Source organism: Leptonychotes weddellii, chromosome 10 (assembly GCF_054177405.1).
Source record: "Leptonychotes weddellii isolate Sample4059 chromosome 10, ASM5417740v2, whole genome shotgun sequence".
Taxonomy (NCBI): Eukaryota; Metazoa; Chordata; class Mammalia; order Carnivora; family Phocidae; genus Leptonychotes; species Leptonychotes weddellii.
Genome location: NC_138378.1, coordinates 52,037,491 through 52,064,780, shown reverse-complemented (window position 1 = coordinate 52,064,780; position 27,290 = coordinate 52,037,491). Strand labels below are relative to the sequence as shown.

The 27,290-nt window shown below is 36.6% G+C and overlaps 1 protein-coding gene across 1 annotated transcript in view; it reads left to right on the top strand.

The window, feature by feature from the left end:
• TSGA10 (testis specific 10) overlaps positions 1–22,884 on the top strand; it is a 40,571-nt gene extending 17,687 nt beyond the window's left edge. The window contains exons 5-9 of the mRNA XM_081833429.1: positions 1,371–1,525; positions 5,613–5,668; positions 6,754–6,922; positions 10,338–10,448; positions 21,573–22,884. Of these exons, the coding sequence (XP_081689555.1) occupies positions 1,371–1,525; positions 5,613–5,668; positions 6,754–6,922; positions 10,338–10,448; positions 21,573–21,830 (749 nt within the window). The 3' untranslated portion in view covers positions 21,831–22,884. The remainder of the gene's footprint in view (positions 1–1,370; positions 1,526–5,612; positions 5,669–6,753; positions 6,923–10,337; positions 10,449–21,572) is intronic.
• The last annotated feature ends 4,406 nt before the right edge of the window (positions 22,885–27,290 follow it).

Below are 27,290 nucleotides of genomic sequence, written 5' to 3'. Positions count from 1 at the left end.
CACATAGGAGGCTTTGGTAAAATTGACAAAAAAAAGTGTGAATGGAGTGTTGGATGTGGAAGATGGGTTGTAGGTTGAGAAATGATTAGGAGGTGAGGAGGTGGGGACAGGAGAGAATAGAAGTCTCTTAAGCTTAGCAATTAACAGAAGCAGAAAAATGGTATGGTAGCTTGAGTGGGATGTAAGGTTGAGGTTGTTTTTTTTAAAGCGAGGAGACCCTAGAGGTGTTTTAGAGTTTTAAAATGTATTTATTGTACGCCAATGGGAATGAACTCAAATATCAGAATACCAAAACATGTGGTTTGCCTTAAAGACAGTACTCTCTGGAAAAGGGACATGATGTATTTTCAAGTACTGTATAGATCATCCTCTTGGCATATGGTTTTACCTCTCTTAACACTGCTCTGGATGACTATTGGCTAGGATTTACCTAGAGGTCTGGTGTAACAGAGCTTCCCTCGTAGAGCTCTATCAAAGTTTCTCAAACTTTGGTGTGTGTCAGAATCACTTGGAGAGCTACTAAACATCACTGGAGCTAGGCTCCTTGAAGTAAGATATGGCCAAGGCTTTTTGTATCTTTACTAATTCCTCAAGTGGTTCTCAAACTTTGTCATGCATTAGAATCACATGGGTGGGGTGCTTGTGAAAACATAAATTGCTCTGCCCACTCAGAATTTCTGATTCAGAATTTCTGGTGTGGGACCTCAGATTTTATATTTCTGACAAGTTCCCAGATGATGCTGATGGTGCTGGATGAAAAACCAGAATTTGAAAACCACTGTTCTATACCAGTCAGTCAGGCCTTCAACACTGACATTGGCTTGTCAGTGTTACCACAAATCAAATCAGACTTTGTGGGATTTTCTTTCCTGCTAGGAATTTTTATAACCCTACTTTAGAAAAATCAGAATATCAGGAGACATTTGACTCTGAAGATGACCTAATTAAATATTATATTAAGATCTTTTAGTTACCAACTTATATGCAATGGTGATTCTAGGCTAGAGGGTGGGGAAATTAGAGGGAGAGAGGTCACAGTTTGTTTTAATATTCCACTTATTTTGACCACTCACCCTCTCCTCCCCCACCACACATGTAAATCTACTTTGCGAACTTGTGATATAGAGCTTTCCTTTGCTGTTCTAATTTAAATGTGTTAATTGTGCTTTTACATTTATGAGTCAGAATTTCATGATTCATCTCAGTTTTTAATCACTAACAACGAAAGCCATTTTTTATTTGGGATACAGTACTTATTTTTAGTCATTGAACACAATATAGGAGAGTTTACTTTGAAAAGTATTTCAGTCTGTTTGAATTGGAAAAAAAATATCTTGCTTAAAACAATGCCTTTATGATTACATATTTAGATAATTTTACCAGGCAAAGTATTGCCCAGAGAGAAGAAATCAGCATTCTTGGTGCAACCCTCAACGATCTGGCTAAAGAAAAGGAATGCCTGCAAGCATGTTTGGATAAAAAATCTGAGAATATTGCATCCCTTGGAGAGAGTTTGGCAATGAAAGTATGTTCTTAGAACTGTGGTTTAAAAGAAATGTTTGAACTTGAATCTGAATAAAATAATAGGATTTTCTCAAAATTTTTTTTCTAGAGAGTTAAAACTGTAGAATCTGATTTGGAAATATTTCAAGATAGTCTTGGGAACTATGTGTTCAAGTCTACTAGCTAATATTTTTAAATTGATTTTCTCTCATAAATTTGTGATTAACATTCATGACAATAACTAATTCAAATATCCAAATGTGAAGCATGGTAATAAAGCAGTGAGACTGATTTCTTTTTAAAAGAACACCAGAGCTTATATTTTCAGGCAGCCACCCTAGGAAGCAATATGCCCATTAACACTGCCTTTTGTAATTGTGCTCAAAATTAGGAGCATATTTTTGCATCATCCTCAGCCTTTGAGAATAGATCATATGTAGCTGGTGAATAAAGACGGATGATAATCTCCATCCCACATTTTTTGTTGTTCAAACAATGCTAACACGGGTGTTGCCAAAAAGGCAGGGAAATACTGATACCCTTTTCTATTTCATAAACCAATTCTGAAGACAGTTCCTAAACTGTTTTCCACAAATGATTTAAGCAAAGTCAGCATCATTGGAATAAGGTCTTTTCCCTCTCTAAGGGATCTAATTCATTCATTTATCCATCCATCCATCCATGCATTCAACAAACATTTATTGACATGTACCAGGTATAATGATAGAAACTGAGGGTGAGTGGGTATGCCTTCCATAAGGCTACAGTATAATTGGGAGAAAGATAAATTAAGATGCGATCATGATGCAATGTGCTAAGTGCCATAGCAATATGTACACAATGTGCAAATGGAGTTAGGCAGAAACATACCTAATTCAGCCCTGGGGTTGGATTAGGGGAGGAGAAAGATCTAAAGAGCCTTCCAGGAAGTGATGGTGCCTGGACTGCCCTGTGATGACTAGGAATAGCGAGGACAAGATTAGGACAAAGGGGAGAGTCAGAGAAAGGGTGATCCAGACAGGTAAAGCAGCTTCTATGAAAGCCCAGTTGCTTTTATAAGAGAATTTGAAGAGAGGTCAGTATGGGAGCAGGGCTGGGGGCAAAAGATGAGATGGGATGGTTAAACAACAAATCATAGAAATACATGTAATATTTAGACTCTATCATCATGAATATAGAGGATCATTGAAATAATGTAAATGATGTGTCACAATTAGATCTTTATGTTGAAACAAATATTCTGGCACTTGTTAGTCTGTGTAAAGGATGGACTATAAGGAAATGAGAATAGTGACAAGGATACCAGCTACAAGTAAAATGATAAGAATTTTATTAGGATAATGGTAGTATCTGTAAGAGAAATATATCTTTTTTTTTTTTTATTCTTATGTTAATCCCCATACATTACATCATTAGTTCTAGATGAAGTGTTCCATGATTCATTGTTCGAGCACAACACCCAGTGCTCCATGCAGAACGTGCCCTCCTCAATACCCACCACCAGGCCAACCCATCCTCCCACCCCCCTCCCCTCTAGAACCTTCAGTTTGTTTTTCAGAGTCCATCTTCTCTCATGGTTCGTCCACCCCTCGAGAAATATATCTTTTAAGGAAGATTGACAAGATGTGCTTTCTGACTTAGGAACTACATGAATAGTTCCTATGCATGAACTAGGAAACAAATAAAACAGGCTTAGGACGATTATTGACATGTCTTTGGAACACACAGTTGAAATATTCATAGGCTCTTGGATTTTTAAGTTTGGAGAGAAAGTTGAAGTGAAGTTAATAGATTTGGGAATCATGAGCACAACTGAAATCTTGCTATCCAGGTTCATGAGATAGTAAATTTTGGTTTATTTGTTGAAAAGGCTGACTCATTATAATTATGCCTTAATATTTTTGGTATTTTCTGGGTTTTGGGGAGAGTGGAGTTTTACTTCTGGTTTTATTCAGAACACTTTTTGAAAGTTTGATACAATTTTCTTTAAAAACACTAACTCTTAGAAACAAATTATTTAGGAATTTCTGAATCATTTTCCTCTGCTGTTTCTAATATTTCATGTTTCTTCAATTCTGCTAACTTGCCAACATTATTTTTTTCTTCACAAGGAATATTGAGTTGCAGGTCCATTTCAAAATCAAGAACTTCATATAAGATCATGAATGTAAAAAAAAAAAGATCATGAATGTAAACACATCCATCCTCGGAAGGGAAAATAACTTTTTAAAACAGTGTTAGACATTCAAAAGAGGAGATATTCTCTACAATGATATTTCAGAGCTGAATTTATAAATACCCTTCAGTAAAAAGCAGTAATTTTACAGTCTAATCTGGTGATTACATAAACAGATTACTATGGAAAAAGCCTACATTATAGTGCATAAGGGGAAATTTTTTCTGGTAATCATAGTTTTAAAACATGTTTTACTAGTTGCTACCAGTTAAAGTTAGAAAACTTGATAGCAAGTTCACATACTTTTGAATAATAAGAGACAGAACTATTTGTATAACATTTTAGTTTGTTTCTTTTTTCTAAGTAGATTTACGACCAGCCTTTTCACATTGAATTTTTTAATAATTAACTTGAGTCTGTGTCTCTGGATAAGCATATTGAGGTTGTACAAGGAATATTAAATTGATAATAATGGCATAGATTTCAACAGTTTGGGAAATGATGGTATTAGGGTCATATTAACAGAAAAATAGGGTAAGAGGATATATTATTAGATTTTACCCAGTAATTTTATTGTCCGGATGCTTTACAATGTTCTCAGAGAATCTTATTTTCAATATAAATTTCTTCTGATAAAGGAAGTCCTATATAGACTTACAAACCATATTTAAAGTTTAACCAAGTAATGGCTTTCAGAAACACTAGAAGTTCAGTTAGTTTTTTAGAATTTATGTAGAAATGTATTAAGTTATATTTCAAAACCTTGTGTAAATATTCCATTTTAAGCAGTATTTTCTCTTTATTGGCTTGTGCTTCTTAAAGGGGTTTAACTGCTTTGCTAATATGTATTTTAACTATACTCTGATATCCATTACTGCCAGATGTGGACTCTGCACCATTTTACCAGAAAGCAGAATGGGAAACTGGAGCTAAAAATAGCTCAAGAGAAGCACATGAATAAAGGAAGATCACACACACACACACACACACACACCCCTAACTGTCTCTAAAGAACAGGAACAGAACTGGTTGGGAAGTAGGGGTTTTGCTTTTCAGCTTGCTACTTGGTAGCAAGGATTTGAAAATTCTAAGGGCAAGTGAAAATTCAAAGGGCAAATGAAATGTAGTTCTTTAGTGAAAGAATAATTTTCCTACTTTTTTTTTAGGTCTAATGTAGGCCTAAGTATCTGTGTATAGTTATCTGTAACTAGTTCAGGATCAATGAGAGTTTTAAAAGGAGGAGGTATAGGGATGGTATTGATGGCATTAAGATAGTCACACCTTGAGCCTTAACTGATTTCATTAATTCTCCCTTACCACAGCTTTGAAAAGGAAGAATGTCAGTAGTTTTTTATATCTTTGCTCTAGGCCTAATGCTTATCTCTTTATTAGCTCAGACCTAAAATTAATAGTATACTTTTATAAGTAATTCAGTTGGAATAGCTTTTTGAAGATGATGTTGATGACTAATATAAATAACTTACTTGATCAAAGTTATTATTGCTCAGAACTTAAATTAGTGTTACATGATTCACTTTCCTGGGTTTTACAACATGGAGAAGTGAGGAGGTGAATCAGTTCTGTTCCCAGAATACTACACTTCAATGCCAAACCACTGGTTTGCCAACAAAAACAGGGTGCTTATGGGGTCTTTGTGTTGCTGGGCAACTACACAAAACATTTTAACAAAGTATTTACTATATTGATCTCATATCAATGCACATAAGTGTAGTCTTTAATAAGCATAATCTTGTTTTTATCCAGTACAAATACACTGACATATATGCTTTAGTTTTTAAAGTGTAGAAAAGAAGAAGAGAATGTAAATGTTTAAAACCAAATGGGAATCAAAAAGGGAGGATTTCTTTTTGTTCATTTAGTTTTAAGAGAAATTGTTTAAAATAATTTTTTATTTAATACATTATTTTTCAAGGAAAAGACCATTTCAGGCATGAAGAATATCATTGCTGAGATGGAACAGGCATCAAGGTAAACCAATCACTCAACAAAATTTGAGCACTTACTGGGGGCAAAGTACTATGTTAGGTATAAAGATAGTAGGAGACATGTTACATATGAGGTGATAACTTTCTAATATTGAAAGGAGGCATAAGTCTGTCTAGGGAAGTAAAAGAAAATATGGTGTTAGCCAAGTAAAGGTAAAAAGAATAGTAAACCACAGATCATGTTCAAGAGCCTCTTGAGTGGCAAGTAGGTGAGTGTGTTGGAACCCAAAATGTAAGAGAAGTGGTGGAAGGAAGGGCTAACTAGGCAGAGGCCTGTGGTGTAGACAAATGAGTCTTGATTTATCTTTTGAACAATAAGAAATCATTTTTAAAAAATTGGGGAGATTTTTGTGTTAGAAAGATTACCCAGGCCAAAGAGATGATGATAGATTAGGGCAGATGAGTTGAGAGACAGAGGAGTGAGGTGCTTGTGAGGGGAAGAATCTAGGAGAATGCTAGGTTTTTGGCTGGGGATGAATACTGGACATTATAAAAGTATGTGGAAACACCTGATTTTCCTCTGAATTTGAAGAGCCTTTGAGACTTTCTTGTAAATATGTCTAGTAATCAGTTAAATATGAGTTTGGAGTATTAAGGAAGAGGCTGAGGTAGAGATAAGATTTCAGACTCTTCTGAAGATGGGGCTGGGAGCCATGCTATGAATAGGATTTTCTGAGAGAAGGGGTAGAGTGAGAAGAATCAAGAGAGGCTGAGAGTTAAGCCCTGAGAACCATTAATTTTTAAGAGGACAGAGGACAGAGAATGAGGAACCTGCAAAGAAGACTAAGCTATAGCAGCTAGAGGTAAGATGAAGGCTTTCTTATACTTGAACATCAGAAGTTTTGAAATACTTAGCAAATCATTGACTATTATGTATATTTAGCATCCCTTTTTATAGTGAAATGTGGGCAACACAGAGAAACTCCAATGAACTGTATTTAAATTTTAAATGTGTTTAAAATGTCAAATGTTCTCATGCTAAACTGTCCATCTTCTGTCTTATGAGAATTTGTTACTCTGTTTTTGGTAAAATGTCTCTTCTTATGTACTATCTGATTTGTGGAATAGACAGTCTACCGAAGCCCTAATTATGTGTGAACAAGACATTTCCAGAATGCGTCGGCAATTGGATGAAACAAATGATGAGCTGGCTCAGATTGCCAGGGAAAGAGATATCTTGGCTCATGAGAATGACAATCTCCAAGAACAGTTTTCTAAAGCTAAACAAGAAAACCAGGTATACTTTTACCTAGAATCTTTTTTTTCCTCCAAGAAAATTTTTTGTTTTATTCTGAGACACAGTCCTCATTTCATTTTGTAGAAGAGCTCAGGCTTTGGGATCAGCCATTTTTTTTAACCTTTATTACACAGAATATGTCACATAATTTCTAAATGAGATTCTCAGACATGAAATATTAAAGGAGAGAGAGAGTGGTGATATAATAGATTTATATTAAACCTTAGGAAGTACTTTCTTACTTGAGAATAAATATTTGAACAAATCAACAAAGGAAGATAAAAGCCTTCAGAAACTTTTGAGAGAGGGGTAGATTTATTTGATGGACTATTATTCTGTTTAAGTATGAGTGTATGGACTATGCCACATATTTTGGTCCTCTCTAGCATGTGATTCTTTGGGAAATTTTCTTTTATAATTACTCCCTCTTTAAGCCAATATATTTCAGTGTATCCACTCTTTTTATTTCCAATATCATTATTTTAATTTGAACATTAAAAACTTTTTGGAAGCTTTCTTACCCCCCTTAAAATGACTTAGTCTAAATGATTCCTCCCACTTGCTGTCACTCTCAGTGTGTTTAGTTTGCATCATGAAAGTCTGTAGTTTTAATTTACATAAACAGATATAAAGCTGCAATGCTTTGTTAATTATAAAAAATTGCGGAGATGTTAAAATACTGTGGTCAAAAGTTAATGAGGGGCACCTGGGTGCCTCAGTCAGTTAAGTGTCCGACTGACTTGATTTTGGCTCAGGTCATGATCTCACAGTGGTGAGATTGAGCCCAGGTGAGATTGAGCACACATCGGGATCCGCACTCAGCAGGGAGTCTGCTTGAGATTCTCTTTCTCCCTCTCCTTCTGCCCCTCCCCCTGCTCACACTCTCTCTCTCTGAAAATAAATAAATAATGTTGTTTTTTTTTTTTAAGTTAATGAATAATGGGATCTTGGGACAGAAATGAAGTAATTTTACATAAAATATGGACTTTAGTTAGTAATATATCAATATTATTTCATTAATGGTGATAAAGGTACCATACTGATATAAGACACCAAGTGTAGGGTAGGTGGGGACTCTCTGTACTATTTTCACAACTTTTCTGTAAATCTAGAACTATTCTAAAAGTTTTTTTTTAAAAAGTTAATGTATAGCAATAAAAACAAAGGTATGAATTTATAGGATCTACTTTTGTGTACTTAGAGCAAATAGGCTAAAGGTAAATGTAACTTAATGTTTATGAAAAACTAGATTAAACACTTTCCTTTTTACCACCCAGAATAGCTACTGTTAACATGTTTTTTTTACTGATTTTCCATGTATTTTAAATACTTCTTGTACTTTTTTTTTTTTTTAAGATTTTATTTATTTTTTGACAGCAAGAGAGGGAACACAAGCAGTGGGGTAGGAGAGGGAGAAGCGGACTCCATGCTGAGCAGGGAGCCTGATGCAGGGCTCGATCCCAGGACCCGGGATCATGACCTGAGCTGAAGGCAGATGCTTAATGACTGAGCCACCCAGGCGCCCCTGTACTTTTTTTTTTTTTTTAAAGATTTTATTTATTTGCCAGAGAGAGAGAGCACAAGCAGAGGGAGTGGCAGGCAGAGGGAAAGGGAGAAGGAGACTCCCCACTGAGCAGGAGCCTGATGTGGGGCTCGATCCCAGGACCCTGGGATCATGACCTGAGCCAAAGGCAGACGCTTAACTGACTGAGCCACCCAAGCACCCCTACTTTTTGTTCTTTCATTTACATGAACTTTTTAATGTAACTGGGATAAAAAACATGCCATTTTAAATCATCCTTTTTTCTACATGATAAGTCAGTAGAGTGGAGTATTTAAGACTCATGAGTTTGAATCTCCTGCCTGTCTGTGTGATCATACCATTTAACTTCCCTGAATCTCAGTTTATATATGTAAAAAAGGAGAGCAAATGAGAATATGCCTAGAAAGCACTCATCAGAGTGTCCAGCATAATCACTGGATAAATATCTTATAGCTATTATTAGCTTACTGTGACATCATAAGCACTCCCCTGCTTTGTTAGAACTTCATAAACATTTTTTATAATCAGAAAAAATTGTTGTTATAACAATTTACATTTGTTCAATAGTAGTTTTTTCCTTTGAGTTATAGGCCCAAGAAGATGGATCCCTCTGTGGACCACAAGTTTAGAATCCATTTCGTAGAAAATTTGGAAAGCAGAAGCCTTTAAAAAATATCCTCAATACCACAATTTTTAACAAATTGGGATGAAGTATTTTTAGTGTTTTATCCTTACTTTTTCACAAAATATAGATGAACATTTTCCTCTGTTACTAAAAATTATTCTAAATATTTCTCATAGATACATAATGTTGTATGTGGTTATACCACTATGTAGATACTATTATTTACTGCATCGTTCACTTAATGTGAATAAATATTGTCACCATAACAAATAATGCCTTAGTGAACATTCTTTATGTTAAATTTTACTAGATTTAGTTTCAAATCAAATCAAAGCTTATGAGGTTTGTTTTATAAATTTAAAAAAAACCTTTCTAAGTGGACATTTTCAAAGGTAGTGAGTACTTATGTATCTATGTCCCACCTTCAACAAGCAATGTAATATCTTTCCTGTTTTTATGAGCATTTAAAAATGTTTCTTGAAATAGATTATAGATAGATAGCAGATCATAGATTTGCTTTTTGCAAATTTATGTTTACTCCAAGTTACATGGAAATGCTTATTTCTTGCTGTAACAGAATAACTTTAATTCTTCGCTAATTTGTTAGGCAAAATAGTATTTAATTTTAAAAATTATTTAAATTTTAAATTAATATGTAAAAATTTAATATTTTAAAAAATTAAAAACTTTTTTTTGATTACTAGTAAGTTTTAACTTTTTTCAAGTATTATCTACTTGTGCTTCCTTTTTGTGAATTGTCTGCTTGGGTTCTTCGCTCATTTCCTATTTCGATTTTTGTGTTTTTTGTTTTGTTTTTTCCCTAGTGGGATGTTGGGCCTCATGTCTCCCATATCCCACAGCCTCACCCAGATTTATTCACATGGTAATAGTTGCAGTATTTCCAAAAGCAGCAAACAGAAAGTCCCAATAAATAAATAATTTTCAAGCCTATATTTGTATTATATTGTTTATTGTTCCATTAGCCAAACAAATTGTGAAGGCAAATTTAGATAGAGGTGTGGTTAATGGACTTTGACTCACTGGAAGGAGTTGCAAGGTCTTAAGGCAAAGAGTATGATATTAAGAGGCATGAGGATTTTGGGTTTTGGGGTTTTTATGAGTTTTGTATATCAGGTATATTAACTTTTATTTATCATTATTACAAACATTTAAAATTTATGGTGGTTTTTGACATAGAGCAATTTTTTACTTTTTTGTAGTCAAGTTTAGCTATCTTTTTCTTATAGGCCCTGTCTAAAAAATTGAATGACACGCACAATGAACTTAATGACATAAAGCAGAAGGTCCAAGATACTAATTTGGAGGTTAACAAGCTGAAGAATATATTAAAATCTGAAGTATGTATATAATTTTTTCCTTTTTGCTCATAATACCTAAGAGATCTTGCTAAAGTTATTGATCATAGGGACAGCTGAATCAAGTCTTTCCTTAATACATAGCATATTTTCGTGTTGACAATGATGGGTTGACTCTATATTTAGAATGTCACCAATGTCCAGAAAGGTAACTCAAGGATATGTCACTTTTAGTTTGCCACTCAGCCATTCTAGATAAGTATAATCCTGCTAATTGGATGAAGGATAAAGGATAAGAATCACTTATATTTGAAAAATGGTGGTTTTCAGTTTATAAACCTTTGACAAAAGAGGCTCCACCTGATTGTGTAGCAGATCAGAATTGATCACCTTGTTATGGGGCCATCTATTTCTTAGGACCTGAGAGTAGATGGCTCTGCTCTGTACTTCTCTGTTAGTAACCATTTGACCAGACACCTGTACCATACATCAGATAATACCAAATAAATCTGGGTATATGTGTGGCAACCCTGGAATAGACAGCTTGACCAAGGATGTTAGGTAAGCCCATTTGGTAAAATATTATCTAAAATACTGTAGTTGGGAGAGGGAGGCAAGATGGCTGAAGAGTAGGGGACCTCGTTTCATCTGGTCCCTTGAATTTAGCTAGATAACTGTCAGATCATTCTGAACACCTATGAATTCAACCTGAGATGTAAGAAAAGAATTTCTGGAATTCTACAAATAGAAAAGCAACCACTTTTTTTAAGGAAGAGGTGCGGAGAAGTGAATCTGAGGAGATATATGGTACGATAAACGGTCAGGGGGAGGCAGCCTCTATAAACTGGCTACCAGAAAATGATATAGCCCCAGAATGCAAAATTGGAACTTTTAGAAGTCTGCCCCACTGAGAGATGCCCCTGCCTGAAAGGTGCTCAGGTGGGAAAGTGGAGCAGAATCCTAGATGGGATAGTGTGGTCTCAGGATCCCTGGGGTCATAGAACGGGGGTACCTGAGCTGGCAGAGTTCCCAAGCATTGGAGTGGGGAAACTGGCTCTGGTTAATGAGCCCGGGAGTGGGCTTGCAGCTCGGTTTGCCATAAACCACAAACTGGCAGGATGGGGCAACCACTCTTCATGCAGGGGTCCTGCAAGTGGCAGGCCTGTGGCGACCCTCCCTTCCACAGGAGGATTGGTATGGGTGCACACAGCAGGAGTCTGCAGAGGTTGGTGCACTGAAAAGTGAAGATTGCTTTTCCCTGAGGGTTTAATGAAGAGAGGGGGCCACCATCTTTCAGCTCCAGGGCTGGAGATCAGGGCACTGCCATTTTTATTTTCATCCTCTGAAGTGGCACAGAAAGCTTTCAGGGAACAAAAGCCACATAGAAGAACCCAAAGCAGCTTACACTGAGCCCAGCCCCCTGGCAAAGGGTGGTGCAACTCTGCCCAGGCAAAGACACCTGAAAATCAGCACAACAGGCCCCTCCCCCAGATGACCAGCTATAACATAAGGGGAATATCAAGTTTACCAAGCACACAGGACTGCAGAACTCCAATGCTAGGGGAAAATATATAGAATTTGAGGGGTTTTTTCTCATGATTCTTTTATCTTTCAATTTAAAATTTTTTCCTTTTTTCTTTTTTTCCTTTTCAACTAGTTTCTTATTTTATCAACTCTTTGTTTCTAAGTCTTCTTTAACTTTCATTTTTACATTTATATTTTATAGATGTATTCTTCATTTTTGGCTTCCTTTCATTGTATTCAATTTTATTTTTGTATATATATATAAATTTGCTTTCTTTACAATTTTGGGATTTATTGTCTTCTAACAAACAGGCCAAAATACACCTAGGACAAAGTGGATCACCCTGTTTTATCCACCTGGGATTTTATATTCTCTCCCTCCTGCCCCTTTTTTTTCTTTTTTGGATTCTGACCTCTTTGGTTATGTCTAGTGTGTATTTTGCTTGGGTCGTGGTTGATATTTTTTATTTTGTTCTCTTCATCCATTCTTCTCTGGGCAAAATGACTAGGAGGAATTCAAAACAAAGGAAAGAACCAGAGGTAATACTCTCTGCCACATATCTAATCGATATGGATATAAGTAAAAGGTCAGAGCTGGAATTCAGGATAACGATTATAAAGTTACTAGCTGGGTTTGAAAAAAGCATAAAAGACACTAGAGAATCTCTTTGTGCAGAAATAAAATCTAATCAAGCCAAAGTGAAAAATACTTTAACTGAGGTGCAATCTAAATTGGTTGCTCTAACAGCTAAGGTAAATGAGGCAGAAAAGAGAGTCAGTGACATAGAAGACAAGATAATGGAAAGGAAGGAAGCTGAGGAAAAGAGATAAAAACAGCTAATGGACCATGAGGGGAGACTTTGAAAAATCAGCAATACCATAAAGCGAAACAATATTAGAATTATTGGGGTCCCAGAGGAAGAAGAAAGAGAGAGAGAGATGGACAGAAGGTATATTTATCAAATCATAGCTGAGAACTTCCCTAATTTGGGGAAGGAAACAGGCATTCAAGTCCAAGAGGTAGAGAGAATGCCCCCCAAAATCAATAAAAATAGATCAACACCCCAACATATAATAGTGAAGCTCGCAAATTTCAGAAATAAAGGGAAAATCCTGAAAGTAGCTTGAGGCAAGAGCTCCTTAACCTACAATGGTAGAAACAGTAGACTGGCAGCAGACCTAGCCACAGAGACCTGGCAGGCCAGAAAGGGCTGACATAATAAATTCAGGGTAATGAGAAAAACATGCAGTCAAAATACTTTATCCAGCAAGGCTGTCATTCAGAATGGAAGGAGAGATAAAGAGCTTCCAGGATAAACAGAAACTAAAAGAATTTGTGATCACTAAACCAGTCCTGCAAGAAATATTAAAGGGGATCCTGTAAGTGAAGAGAGAGCCCAAAAGTAACATAGACCAGAAAGAAACAGACAATCTACAGAAACGGGATTTACAGGTAATACAATGGCACTAAATTCATATCTTTCAATAGTTACTCTGAATATAAATGGGCTAAATACTTGAATCAAAAGAGACACAGAGTATCGGATTGGATAAAAAAGCAAGACCCATCCATATGCTGTCTACGAGAGACTCATTTTAGACCTAAAGACATCTCCAGATTTAAAGTGAAGGGGTGGAGAACCGTTTATCATGCCAATGGACGTCAAAAGAGAGCTGAGCATATCAGACAAATTAGATTTAAAATCAAAGACTGTAGTAAGGGACGAAGAGGAATACTTCATCTTACTTAAAGGGTCTATCCAACAAGAAGATCTAACAATTATAAATATTTATGCTCCTAATTTGGGAGCAGCCAGTCACGTAAACCAATTAATAACCAAATTAAATAAACACATTGATAATAATACAATAATAGTACACCCCACTCACAGCAATGGGCAGATCACCTAAGCAGAAGATCAACAAGGAAACAAGGGCTTTGAATGACACGCTGGACCAGATGGACTTCACAGATATATCCAGAGCATTTCATCCTAAAGCAGCAGAATACACATTCTTCTCGAGTGCACATGGAACATTCTCCAGAATAGATCACATCCTGGATCACAAATCAGGTCTTAACTGGTACCAAAAGACTGGGATTTTCCCTGCATATTTTCAGACCACAATGCTTTGAAACTGGAACTCAATCACAAGAGGAAATTTGGAAAGACTCAAACACTTGGAGGTTAAAGAGCATCCTACTAAAGAATGAATGGGTCAACCAGGAAATTAAAGAAGAATTTAAAAAATTCATGGAAACAAATGAAAATGAAAATACAACTGTTCAAAACCTTTGGGATACAGCAAAAGTGGTCCTAAGAGGAAGTACATAGCAATACAAGCTTTTCTCAAGAAATTAGAAAAGTCTCAAGTACACAAGTTAACCTTACACCTGACAGAGCTAGCGAAAGTACAGCAAATAAAGCCTAAACCAAGCCGGAGAAGGGTAACAATAAAGATTAGAGCAGAAATCAGTGAAATAGAAACCAAAAGAACAGTAGAACAGATCAATGAAACTAGAAGCTAGTTCTTTGAAAGAATTAATATGATCGATAAACCCCTACCAGACTTATCAAAAACAAAAGAGAAAGGACCCAAATAAATAAAATCATGAATGAAAGAGGAGAGATCATGACCAACACCAAGGAAATACAAACAATTTTAAGAACATATAAACAACTATATGCCAACTAATTAGGCAATCTGGAAGAAATGGATACATTCCTGGAAACATATAAACTACTAAAACTGAAACAGGAAGAAATAGAAAACCTGAACAGACTGCTAAACAGCAAGGAAATTGAAGCAGTAATCAAAAATCTCCCAGCAAACAAGAGTCTAGGAATGCAAGGCTTTCCAGGGGAATTCTACCAAACTATTTAAAGAACTGATACCTATTCTTCTGAAACTGTTTCAAAAAATAGAAATGGAAGGAAAACTTTCATACTCCTTCTATGAGGTCAGCATTACCTTGATCCCAAAACCAAAGACTCCACCAAAAAGGAGAATTACAGACGAATATCCCTGATGAACATGGATGCAAAAATTCTCACCAAGATACTAGCCAATAGGCTCCAACACTACATTAAAAGGATTATTCAGCATGACCAAGTGGGATTTATTCCTGGGCAGCAAGGGTGGTTCAACATTCACAAATCAATCAATGTGAATACATTACATTAATAAAAGAAAGGATAAGAACCATATGGTCCTCTCAGTTGACGCAGAAAAAGCATTTGACAAAATATAGCATGCTTTCTTGATTAAAACTCTTCAGAGTATAGGGATAGAGGGAACATACCTCAATACCATAAAAGCCATATACAAAAAGCCCACAGTAAATATTCTCAATGGGGAAAAACTGAGAGCTTTTCCCCTAAGGTCAGGAACATGACAGGTTTGCCCACTCTCACCATTGTTGTTCAACATAGTACTGGAGGTGCTAGCCTCAGCAATCAGACAACAAAAAAATAAAAGGCATTCAGATTTGCAAAGAAGAAGTCAAACTCTCACTCTTTGTAGATGACGTTATGTTTTACATAGAAGCACAAAAGACTCCACCCCAAAATTGCTAGAACTCAAACAGGAATTCAGCAACATGGCAGGATATAAAATCAATGCACAGAAATCAGTTGCATTTCTATACACTAACGAGAAAGAAAAAAGAGAAATTAAGGAATCGATCCCATTTACAATTGCACCAAAATCCATAAGATACCTAGGAATAAACCTAACCAAAGAGGTGAAAAATCTGTGCTCTGAAAACTATAAAACACTAATGAAAGAAAAGACAATACAAAGAAATGGAAAGACATTCCATGCTCATGGATTGGAAGAACAAATATTATTAAAATGTCTATACTACCCAAAGCAATCTACACATTTAATGCAATTCCTTTCAAAATACCACCAGCATTTTTCACAGAGCTAGAACAATCCTAAAATTTATATGGAACCACAAAAGACCCCGAATAGCCAGAGGAACATTGAAAAAGAAAACCAAAGCTTGTTGCATCACAATGCTGGACTTCAAGCTGTATTACAAAGCTGTAATCATCAAGACAGTATGATACTGGCACAAAAACAGACACATAGATCAATGGAATAGAATAGAGAACCCAGAAATGGACCCTCAACTCTATGGTCAACTAATCTTTGACAAAGCAGGCAAGAATATCCAATGGAAAAAGGACAGTCTCTTCAACAAGTGGTGCTGGGGAGATTGGACAGCCACATGTAGAAGAATGAAACTGGACCATTTTCTTACATCATACACAAAGATAAACTCAAAATGGTTGAAAGACCTAAATATGAGATAGGAATCCATCAAAATCCTAGAGGAGAACATAGGCAGTAACCTCTTTGACATCGGCCACAGCAACTTCTTTCAAGACACGTCTCTAAAGACAAGGAATACAAAAGGAAAAATGAACTTTTAGGACTTCATCAAGATAAAAAACTTCTGCACAGCAAAGGAAACAGTCAACAAAACAAAGAGGCAACCTACGGAATGGGAGAAGATATTTGCAAATGACACTACAGATAAAGGGCTGGTATCCAAGATCTATAAAGAACTTCTCAAACTCAACACCCAAAAACAAATAATCCAGTCAAGAAATGGGCAGAAGACATGAACAGACACTTCTCCAAAGAAGACCTACAAATGGCTAACAGACATATGAAAAAATGCTCCACATCACTTGGCATCAGGGAAATACAAATCAAAACCACAATGAGATACCACCTCACACCAGTCAGAATGGCTAAAATTAACAAGACAGCAACCAACAAGGAGGATGTGGAGAAAGGGGAACCCTCTTACACTGTTGGTGGGAATGCAAGCTGATACACAGCCACTCTGGAAAACATTATGGAGATTCTCGAGAGGTTAAAAATAGAGCTACCCTATGACACAGCAATTACACTACCGGGTATTTACCCCAAAGATACAAATGTAGTGATCTGAAGGGGCACCTGCATCCCAGTGTTCATAGCAGCAGTATCCACAATAGCCAAACTGTGGAAGGAGCCAAGATGTCCATTGACAGATGAATGGATAAAGAAGATGGTGGTATATATGAAATATTGGTATACATGGAATAAATGGAATTCAGAAAGGATGAATAGTTACCATTTACATCGATGTGGTTGGAAATGGAGGGTATTATGCTGAGCAAAATAAGTCAGTCAGAGAAAGACAATTATATGGTTTCAATCCTATGTGGAATATAAGAAAAAGCACAAAGGATCATAGGGGAAGGGAGGGAAAACTGAATGGGAAGTCATCAGAGAGGGAGAAAAAAACCATGAGAGACTCTTAGCTATAGGAAACAAACTGAGGGTTGCTGGAGGGGAGGTGAGTGGGGGAGATGGGGTAATTGCGTGGTAGGCATTAAGGAGGGCACGTGATGTGATGAGCACTAGGTGTTATATGCAACTGATGAATAACTGAACTCTACATCTGAAACTAATGATGTACTATATGTTGGCTAATTGAATTTAAATAAAAAAATAAAATACTGTAATTGGATTGATTACTATAATAGGTATAGTGTTCCCTACATACCACTCAAATCATTAATAGGAACTTTCCACCCCCCCAAACTGTTTTCCTTGTTTTATTTAACATATCATTTATTAACAGTTTACAAAAATGTCTTGAACATTTTTGGTGTGTATAAGACTGTTTAAGACCTTGAGAGAGAAGAAATTCTGAGGACTCCTATATTGCAAGTAAGGCAGTAAGGCAGCAGCCTTACATTGGCAAAGCAGGTGGTTTCCTACAAGTCATGATTTTAAGGTGCCAGCAACATAATACTGTAAACAGATGGAAGCTTCAATGTCAGATAGGGCTGACCCCTCTTCTCACTAATAACATGACTTATGTGGGCTGGTGTCAACCTCTCTTGAGTCTCAGTGGCCCATCTGTAATTGAAAAGAAGGCCCAAGAAAGTAAGATAGACCTAGCATAGTAAACCATTTAAGTATATTCTGAAAGAAGGTAGAATATAAATAAATGAATATCTGAACACTTAATGTACTAAGCTTTTAGTCAGTGTTAGACACTTCCCCTTTTCTCCCTAGCCTGTCACGTTACTTGAAATTCCACCATTAGAGACAGGGGCTTTTAGATTGTGGAATTGTATTTTCAGACATCACACATCAGGCTGCTTTCAGCTGATAGCATCCTAGTATGAGGTTTTGTTTTGTTTTCAGGAAAAGAATGTATTTTTTTTATTATGTTCAGTTAGCCAACATATACATCATTCGTCTTTTTTATACATTTTTTATTATTATGTTCAATTAGCCAGCATATAGTACATCATTAGTTTTTGATATAGTGTTCAACGATTCATTAGTTGAGTATAACACCCAGTGCTCATCACAACACGTGCCCTCCTTAATATCCATCACCCAGGTACCCCATCCCCCACCCCCTCCTTTCTGCAACCCTCAGTTTGCTTCCCAGAGTCTAGAGTCTTTCATGGTTTATCTTCCTCTCTGATTTCTTCCCATTCAGTTTTCTCTCCCTTCCCCTATGGTCCTCTGTGCTATTCTTTATGTTCTACATATGAGCGAAACCATATGATAATTGCCTTTCTCTGCTTGACTTATTTCACTTAGCATATCCCCTCCAGTTCCATCCATGTCGAAGCAAATGGTAGGTATTCATCCTTTCTGATGGCTGAGTAATATTCCATTGTCTATATAAACCACATATTCTTTATCCATTCATCTATTGAAGGACATCTCGGCTCCTTCCATAGTTTGGCCTTTGTGGTCATTGCTGCTATGAACATTGGGGTAGAGGTGCCCCTTCCTTTCACTACATCTGTATCTTTGGGGTAAATACCCATTAGTGCAATTTCTGGGTCGTAGGGTAGCTCTATTTTTAATGTCTTGAGGCTAGTATGAGGTTTTTAAAAGAGATTTCATTTCACACAAAACTGGGTGCATCCAGGCAGTCCCTTGAGAGAACAAACCATAGGTCCACTAAGAATTGTTGAATACTTGATTTATTCACTCATTCATCCAGCATGTAGTATGCTAGGTGCTGAGGTCCCAGACATGACAAACAGGAAACAGAATGGCACCCCAGGCAGTGGAGACAACATGAGCAAAGTGTAAGGGGAAAAAAAGTAGGTTCTATAGCTAGAGGGGAGTGTGTAGGTAGGTGGTAATACAGGGGGAGAAGGACTTGTTTGAATTCTGTTTTCAGGAATCTTTTGTTGCAACATGAGCACAGAAATTATTTGAATAGTTGTGTTTTAGAAAGATCATTCTGGCAATGTTGGCAAGAATAAATCAGAAGGGTAACAAAATCAGAAAGGAGATCATTTAGCAGAGGCTGTATCCATAATTCAGTCAGGTAGTACAAAGGATTCCAGCTAAGGCAGTCCTAGCTTTGCTGTGGGGGAGTACTGTAATGAGCCCAGTCATAGACCAGAGGGAGCTGTGGGGTACAGAGGTGGGGGCAGCACCAGAAAGAGGTAAACAGATCCTGAAAGAGGGAATTGGAGAATACCAAGGAATAGTTTCTCTTTCTTTAAAATGTTGCTTGTCTTGGGCCCCACACTGCTCTGGCTGCTTTGAGTGGATACAAAAAGGGGAAAATATGGTCTCTGGTTGCCCAGAGGGACGTGCACTAGGTATTTGGTGGCCAGAAGAGACATTTAATAACAATCATTTTTACTCCTTAAACTTTGAACCACGTGACCTAGGAGTCCCAAAACTACATTTAATATAAAAAATGGTTCCTATTTTAGTCAGAAAACTAAATGTAATATTTAAAAAATGGTTTCTATCTTCGAGGAATTCAGAATGTTATTGGGAGACTGGACATCCATACCTAACAGCGTAAAGCTGTAAGGCAGTGTTAAGCGACTGGCATAGACAGTGAGTACTACAGAAAGCTAAGAGGGTGAAGATTGATGGTTTATGTATACTGTACTCTGTACCTCTGAGGTACACACTTTGTACACAACTGTTATTTTTAGTACAATAATGGAAAACACATCAGATTTATAGTGGCACTTTCAGAATATCTGAATCTTGAAAGCCAATGCAATAGTATAGTATGTTAACTTGTTAACTATAGACTTGGCAAAATCTTTTACATTAGTCATAGGTAACCAAACCACAAGGTGGCGATATTAACTGAATTTCAACCAGGCTCGTGATTAACCATGTTGGTGAAAATCTGACTTGAAAGCCTTATAACGGTGAGACATTGCTTATTGCAATTTGATCACTTTATGGTTCTGATAGAGATATTCAGTGTTTATTAACAGGTAGGAGAGAAAGAGAGAAAGAGATCTAGTACCTTTTTAATTAATTACCAAAATTATAATGACCTTTTAAGAATTAATTGGCGAAACCATTTTACTAAAATATGTTTTCAAAAATAGCCTCATAATGATTACTCAATATAGTATATCATTTGTGGAGCTGGTTGTTTTCCTTTAGAAATAATATCCCCTGGGGGTGCCACAGTGGCCCAGTAAGTTAGATGACCAACTCTTAGTTTCCGCTCAGGTCATGATCTCAGGGTCCTGAGATCAAGCCCTGAGTCAAGCTTGAGATTCTCTCTCTCCCTCTCCTTCTGCCCCTCCCCTCACTCACACACACACAACTCTCAAATAAATAAATAAAATCTTAAAAAACGAGAGAGAAGGGGCGCCTGGGTGGCTCAGTTGGTTGGGCGACTGCCTTTGGCTCAGGTCATGATCCTGGAGTCCCGGGATCGAGTCCCACATCGGGCTCCCTGCTCGGCGGGGAGCCTGCTTCTCCCTCTGACCCTCCCCCCTCTCATGTGCTCTCTGTCTCTCATTCTCTCTGTCTCAAATAAATAAATGAAATCTTTAAAAAAAAAAAACGAGAGAGAAATAAGATCCCACTTTAGTCAATCTGTCATGATAGACCTTTTAAGGTTTTAAAAATGTGGTTCTATATCAAATGCCCATTATGACTATATATTTATGAACAGTGTTTATTGGCATAAGTTTGGTGTTTTACTTCTTAGTAATTTTAGAAAAGTTATTAGAACAGTGAACAAAAGTGAATCATAGAATAGTCCATGATGGAGAAAATTAAGGTTGGGGTTATGAATGAAAGGCAGGAGCTAGACAGGAAATGTGCCAAACCAACAGAATTATCAGAAGTTGATGCTTGAGATATGTAAACAGTCAGAAGTTCTGTGGCCAGTACAACCTAGAAAAGTGGTCAAGAACAAGGGAATCCACAGATACAAAAAGTTAGGCCAAAGCAGAGACTCAAAAACCAGACCAATAAGTAGTACGTAAACAGATATATAGGGAAAGGAGGCAATGAAGGATTTTGTTTGAACAAAAGCAAATATAAAAACATATTCATCCAGGTTCTAAAGATAAGAGTAAACAGCTTAACTTTACTAGATGGGTGAGTGTGACTCGAGCCAGGGCAGATCCTGGTCCCACTCCCTTTTGTTAATTACAGGATGCCCAACATTCTAAATTGCGCATGGATAGGATTCCTCGAGGTTATGTTATAAATGATCCTGTAGCAAATAAATTCCCAATGATCTGGCAAATAATGTTTACTTTGCATCATATGTTGACCATTTTACATCTTTTAAAGTAATACCTAAGATTTGCTTTTTAGGAATCTGAGAACCGGCAAATGATGGATCAACTCCGAAAAGCCAATGAAGATGCCGAAAACTGGGAAAATAAGGCCCGTCAAGCAGAGGCAGATAACAATACCCTCAAATTAGAACTTATCACTGCTGAGGCAGAGGGTAACAGATTAAAAGAAAAAGTAGATTCTCTCAACAGAGAGGTCGAGCAGGTAAGTTTGGGAAAATATACTTGTAGGACATCCTGCATCATTGTTAAAAGAGTTTTGTTTGGCATTCCATAAATATATAAATAAACATTTAAATTATTTAAATATACTGTGAATTGTAGACTAACTGTTCTCCTATATCCACTCTGGTTCCGCTTTAATCTATTAACTGCCCTACAACTAGAATAATCTAGCATTTTTAGAAATTAGGAATTATTTCAAAAATACTAAGAAAGTTAAAAAAAAAGTAATATAAATAACACACATATACCCATCTCCCTAGTTGAAGGATTTTTCCATATTGCTTCAAGACTGTCTTTGTAAAGAAACAAAATATTACAGATACAACTCTTTATCCTTTCCCCACCTCCCTCCCTAATGGTTGGCCTGGATAACTTCCATGTCACTTTTGTAACTCTTTTGTATGTATTTATACTTTTTCTACATATTTATTACCCATACATTATGTATAATGTTTTGTGTGCTTAAGTTTTTAAGTGATACTCTAGATATCCATTTGCAGTTTGCCTTTTTGCTCCATATTATAATTTTGAAATTTATCTGTTTTCATACCTACAGTATATATCCAAACAGTTGCATCTGTAGTCATTGTATAAATATTTTATTTTTAAAATTCATTCCCATATTAAAGGAAATTTAACTGTCTTCACATTTTCTGTAATAAAATGCTGCAACAAACATTCTTTTACATTTCTCCTTGGGTATATATTTCTCTGGGTTTATGCCCGGAAGAGGAATACCTGGATCCAAGATATGGGCAGTTTTAACTCTTCTAAGTATTGTCAAAGTGCTCTCTACAGTTTTACCCTTTCACCAGATATCATGGAGTTGTTATTTTCTCAAGTACCAATCAATACTTGATGTGTTCAGACTTTTGCATTTTTTTCTATATGTTGTTTTCTGTTTCCTTGATTACAAATGGAATTGGGGATCCTTTCATCTTTTTTGGCCATTCAGAATTCCTCCTCTATAAATTTTCTCTTGATTCTCTTGAATGAATTTTTGTAAATTTTGCCCATTTTTCTATTAGGTTATTTATCTTTTTCAAATTGATTTATAGGAATTACCTATATATTCTTGATAATATTCCTTTTAAAGATACTATAGTTATCCTCTCTTTGTGGCTTGTTTTTTCACTGTGCTTGCAATATAAACAGAAGTTTTAAATTCTGATGCTTTCAGAATTATCGTCAGTCTTTTCCCATATGGTTTATGTTTTTATGTCTTTAAGAAATCCTTTACTATCCCAAGACCAGAAAGATATTTTCTTATATTTTAAAAGTTCTTCTAAAATTCTAGAGGTATGTGAAATTTTGCCCTTCACATTTAGATCTTTAATCCATTTGAGATTGAATTGTGTATAGTTTAAAATAGAGATGTAATTTTTGTTTTTGTGGATGGATATCCACCATCCTTTCTTCACTGAATTATGTCTACTTTGTCTACTTTGTTTCCATTTGTTTTGCTCCATTGGTCATTTTATCCGTTTGCCAACAATAAATCCTTGGAGCTTCTATAGTTTTATGTTAAGTCTTGATATCTGGGATTAATGTTCCGCCAAAAATTTTTTAAAAGATTTTATTTATTTATTTGAGAGAGAGAGAGAGAGAGTGCAAGCATGAGCCCAGGTTGGGGAGAGGCAGAGGGAGAAGCTCCCCACTGAGCAGGGAGCCCAGAGTAGGGCTCGATTCCTGGACCTTGAGATCATGACCTGAGCTGAAGGCAGACACTTAACTGACTGAGCCACCCAGGCGCCCCTATACCACATCTTCTTTATCCATTCATCAGCCAGAGGACATGTGGGCTATTCCATAATTTGACTATTGTAGATAATGCTGCTATAAACACTGGGTGCATGTATCCCTTTGAATTAGTATTTTTGTGTTCTTTGGGTAAATACCTAGTAGTGCAATTGCTGGATCTTAGGGTAGCTCTATTTTTAACTTTCTGAAAAAACTCCGTACTGTTTTCCAGAGTGGCTGCACCAATTTGCATTCCCACCAGCAGTACAAGAGGTTTCCCTTTCTCTGCATCCTCATCAATACTTGTGTTTCTTGTGTTGTTTTTAGACATTCTGACAGGTTTGAGGTCTTACCTCATTGTAGTTTTGATTTGTATTTCTCTGCTGATGAGTAATGTTGAGCATCTTTTCATGTGTCTGTTGGCCATCTGTAGGTCTTCTTTGGAAAAATGTCTATTCATATCTTCTGCCCCCTTTTAATTAGATTATTTATTTTGGGGTGTTAAGTTTTAGAAGTTCTTTATATATTTTGGATACTAATCTTTTATCGTTAATATCATTTGCAAATATCCTCTCCCATTCCATAGATTGCCTTTTAGTTTCGTTGATTGTTTCCTTTGGTGTGCTTTTTATTTTGATAAAGTCCCAATAGTTTATTTTTGCTTTTGCTTTCCTTGCCTCAAGAGACCTATCTAGAAAGAAGTGCTATGGCCAGTGGCAAAGAGGTTGCTGCCTGTGTTCTCCTCTAGGATTTTTATGGTTTCCGGTCTTATATTTAGGTCTTAAATCCATTTTGAATTTATTTTTATGTTTTGTGTAAGAGAATGTCCCAGTTTCATTCTTTTGCATGTTGCTGTCCGCTTTTCCCAACACCATTTGTTGAAGAGACTTTTTCCCATTGGATATTCTTTCCTACTTTGTTGAGTATTAATTGACCACATAGCTGTGGTTCATTTCTAGGTTTTCTGTTCTGTTGATTTATGTGTCATATTTTTGTGCCAGTACCATCTTGTTTTAGTCACTACAGCTTTGTGGTATAACTTTGAAATCTGGAATTGTGATGCTTCCAGCTTTGGTTTTCTTTTTCAACATTCCTCTGGCTATTTGGGGCCTTTTGTGGTTCCATATAAATTTTAGGATTGTTCTAGCTGTTGAAAAATGCTGGTGGTATTTTGATAGGGATTGCATTAAATGTGTAGATTGCTTTGGGTAGTATAGACATTTTAACAATACTTGTTCTTCCAATCCATGAGCATGGAATGTCTTTCCATTTCTTTGTGTCGTCTTAATTTTCTTTCATTAGTGTTTTATAGTTTTCAGAGTACAGGTCTTTTACCTCTTTGGTTAGGTTTATTCCTAGGTATCTTATGGATTTTGGTGCATTTGTAAATGGGATTGATCCCTTAATGTTTCTTTCTGCTGCTTCATTGTTGGTGTATAGAAATACAACAGATTTCTGTATGTTTATTTTGTGTCCTGTGACCTTACTGAATTTGTTTATCAGTTCTAGCAGTTTTTTTTTCCTTTTTTATTTTTATTTTTTTTAATATATAATCTTTTATATAATGTTTTTTTAATTTATTTTTTATTCATGAGAGTCAGAGAGAAAGAAAGAGAGAGAGAGAGGCAGAGGCAGAGGAAGAGGGAGAAGCAGGCTCCCCGCCTAGCAGGGAACCCGATGCGGGACTTGATCCCAGGACCCCGGGATCATGACCTGAGCCGAAGGCAAATGCTTACCCGTCTGAGCCACCCAGGCACCCTTTTTTCCTTTTTTAAATCTAAGTTCAGTTAGCCAAGGTATAGTACAGCATTAGTTTTTGATATAGTGTTCAATGATTTATTAGTTCAGTATAGTACCCAGTGCTCATCATATCACGTGCCCTCTTTAATGCCCATCTAGCAGTTTTTTGATGGAGTCTTTCAGGGTTTTTTTATAGAGTATCATGTCATCTGCAGATAGTGAAAGTTTGACTTCTTTCGCGCCAATTTGGATGTCTTTTCTTTTTGTTGTCTGATTGCTGTGGCTAGTACTTCCAGTATTATGTTAAATAACAGTGGTGTGAGTGGACATCCTTGTCTTTTTTCCTGACCGTAGAGGAAAAGCTCTCAGTTTTTCCCCATTGAGGAGATTAGCTGGTTTTTTTGTATATGGCTTTTATTATGCTGAGGTATGTTCTGTCTAAACCTACTTTGTTGAGGGTTTTTTTTTATTTTTATCATGAATGGATGTTGTACTTTGTCAAATGCTTTTTCTTCATCTACTGAAGTGATCATATGATTCTTATCCTTTCTTTTATTAATGTGGTGTATCACATTGCTCAATTTGCAAATTTTGAACCACCCTGGCAACCCAGGAATAAGTGCCACTTGATTGTGGTGAATGATTTTATTAATAAGTTATTGGGTTCAGTATTTGCTAGTATTTTATTGTGAATTTTTGTATCCATGTTCATCAGGGATATTGGCCTGTAGTTATCTCTTTTTTTAAAGTTTTTAATTTATTTTTATTTTTTTTATTATGTTAGTCACCATACAGTACATCATTAGTTTTTGATGTAGTGTTCTATGATTCCTTGTTTGCGTATAACACCCAGTGCTCCATGCAATACGTGTCCTTAATACCCATCACTGGGCTAACCCAACCCTCCACCCCCATCCCCTCTAAAACCCTCAGTTTGTTTCTCAGAGTCCATAGTCTCTCATGGTATGTTTCCTCCTCCGATTTCCCCCCCTTCGTTTTTCCCTTCCTTCTCCTAATGTCCTCCATGCTATTCCTTATGTTCCACATATAAGTGAAACCATATGATAATTGACTTTCTCTGCTTGACTTATTTCACTTAGCATAATCTCCTCCAGTCCCATCCGTGTTGATGTAAAAGTTGGGTATTCATCCTTTCTGATGGCTGAGTAATATTCCGTTGTATATATGGACCACATCTTCTTTATCCATTCATCTGTTGAAGGGCATCTCGGCTCTTTCCACAGTTTGGCTATTGTAACATTGCTGCTATGAACATTGGGGTGCCTGTGGCTCTTCTTTTCACTACATCTGTGTTTGGGGTAAATACCCAGTAGTACAATTGCTGGGTCATAGGGTAGGTCTATTTTTAATTTTTTGAGGAAGCTCCACACTGTTTTCCAAAGTGGCTGTACCAACTTGCATTCCCACCAACAATGTAGGAGGGTTCCCCTTTCTCCACAACCTCTCCAACATTTGTTGTTTCCTGCCTTGTCAATTTTTGCCATTCTAACTGGTGTAAGGTGGTATCTCAATGTGGGCTTTGATTTGGATTTCCCTGATGGCTAATAATGATGAACATTTTTCATGTGTCTGTTAGCCATTTGTATGTCTTTTTTTTTTTTTACTTTTATTTTTGTTATTGTTATGTTAATCCCCATACATTACATCATTAGTTTTAGATGTAGTGTTCCATGATTCATTGTTTGTGCATAACACCCAGTGCTCCATGCAGAACGTGCCCTACTCAATACCCATCACCAGGCTAACCCATCCTCCCACTCCCCTCCCCTCTAGAACCCTCAGTTTGTTTTTCAGAGTCCATTATCTCTCATGGTTCATCTACCCCTCCGATTTCCCCCCCTTCATTCTTCCCCTCCTGCTATCTTCTTCTTTTTTTTTTTTCTTAACATATATTGCATTATTTGTTTCAGAGGTACAGATCTGAGATTCAACAGTCTTGCACAATTCACAGCGCTTACCAGAGCACATACCCTCCCCAGTGTCTATCACCCAGTCACCCCATCCCACCCCA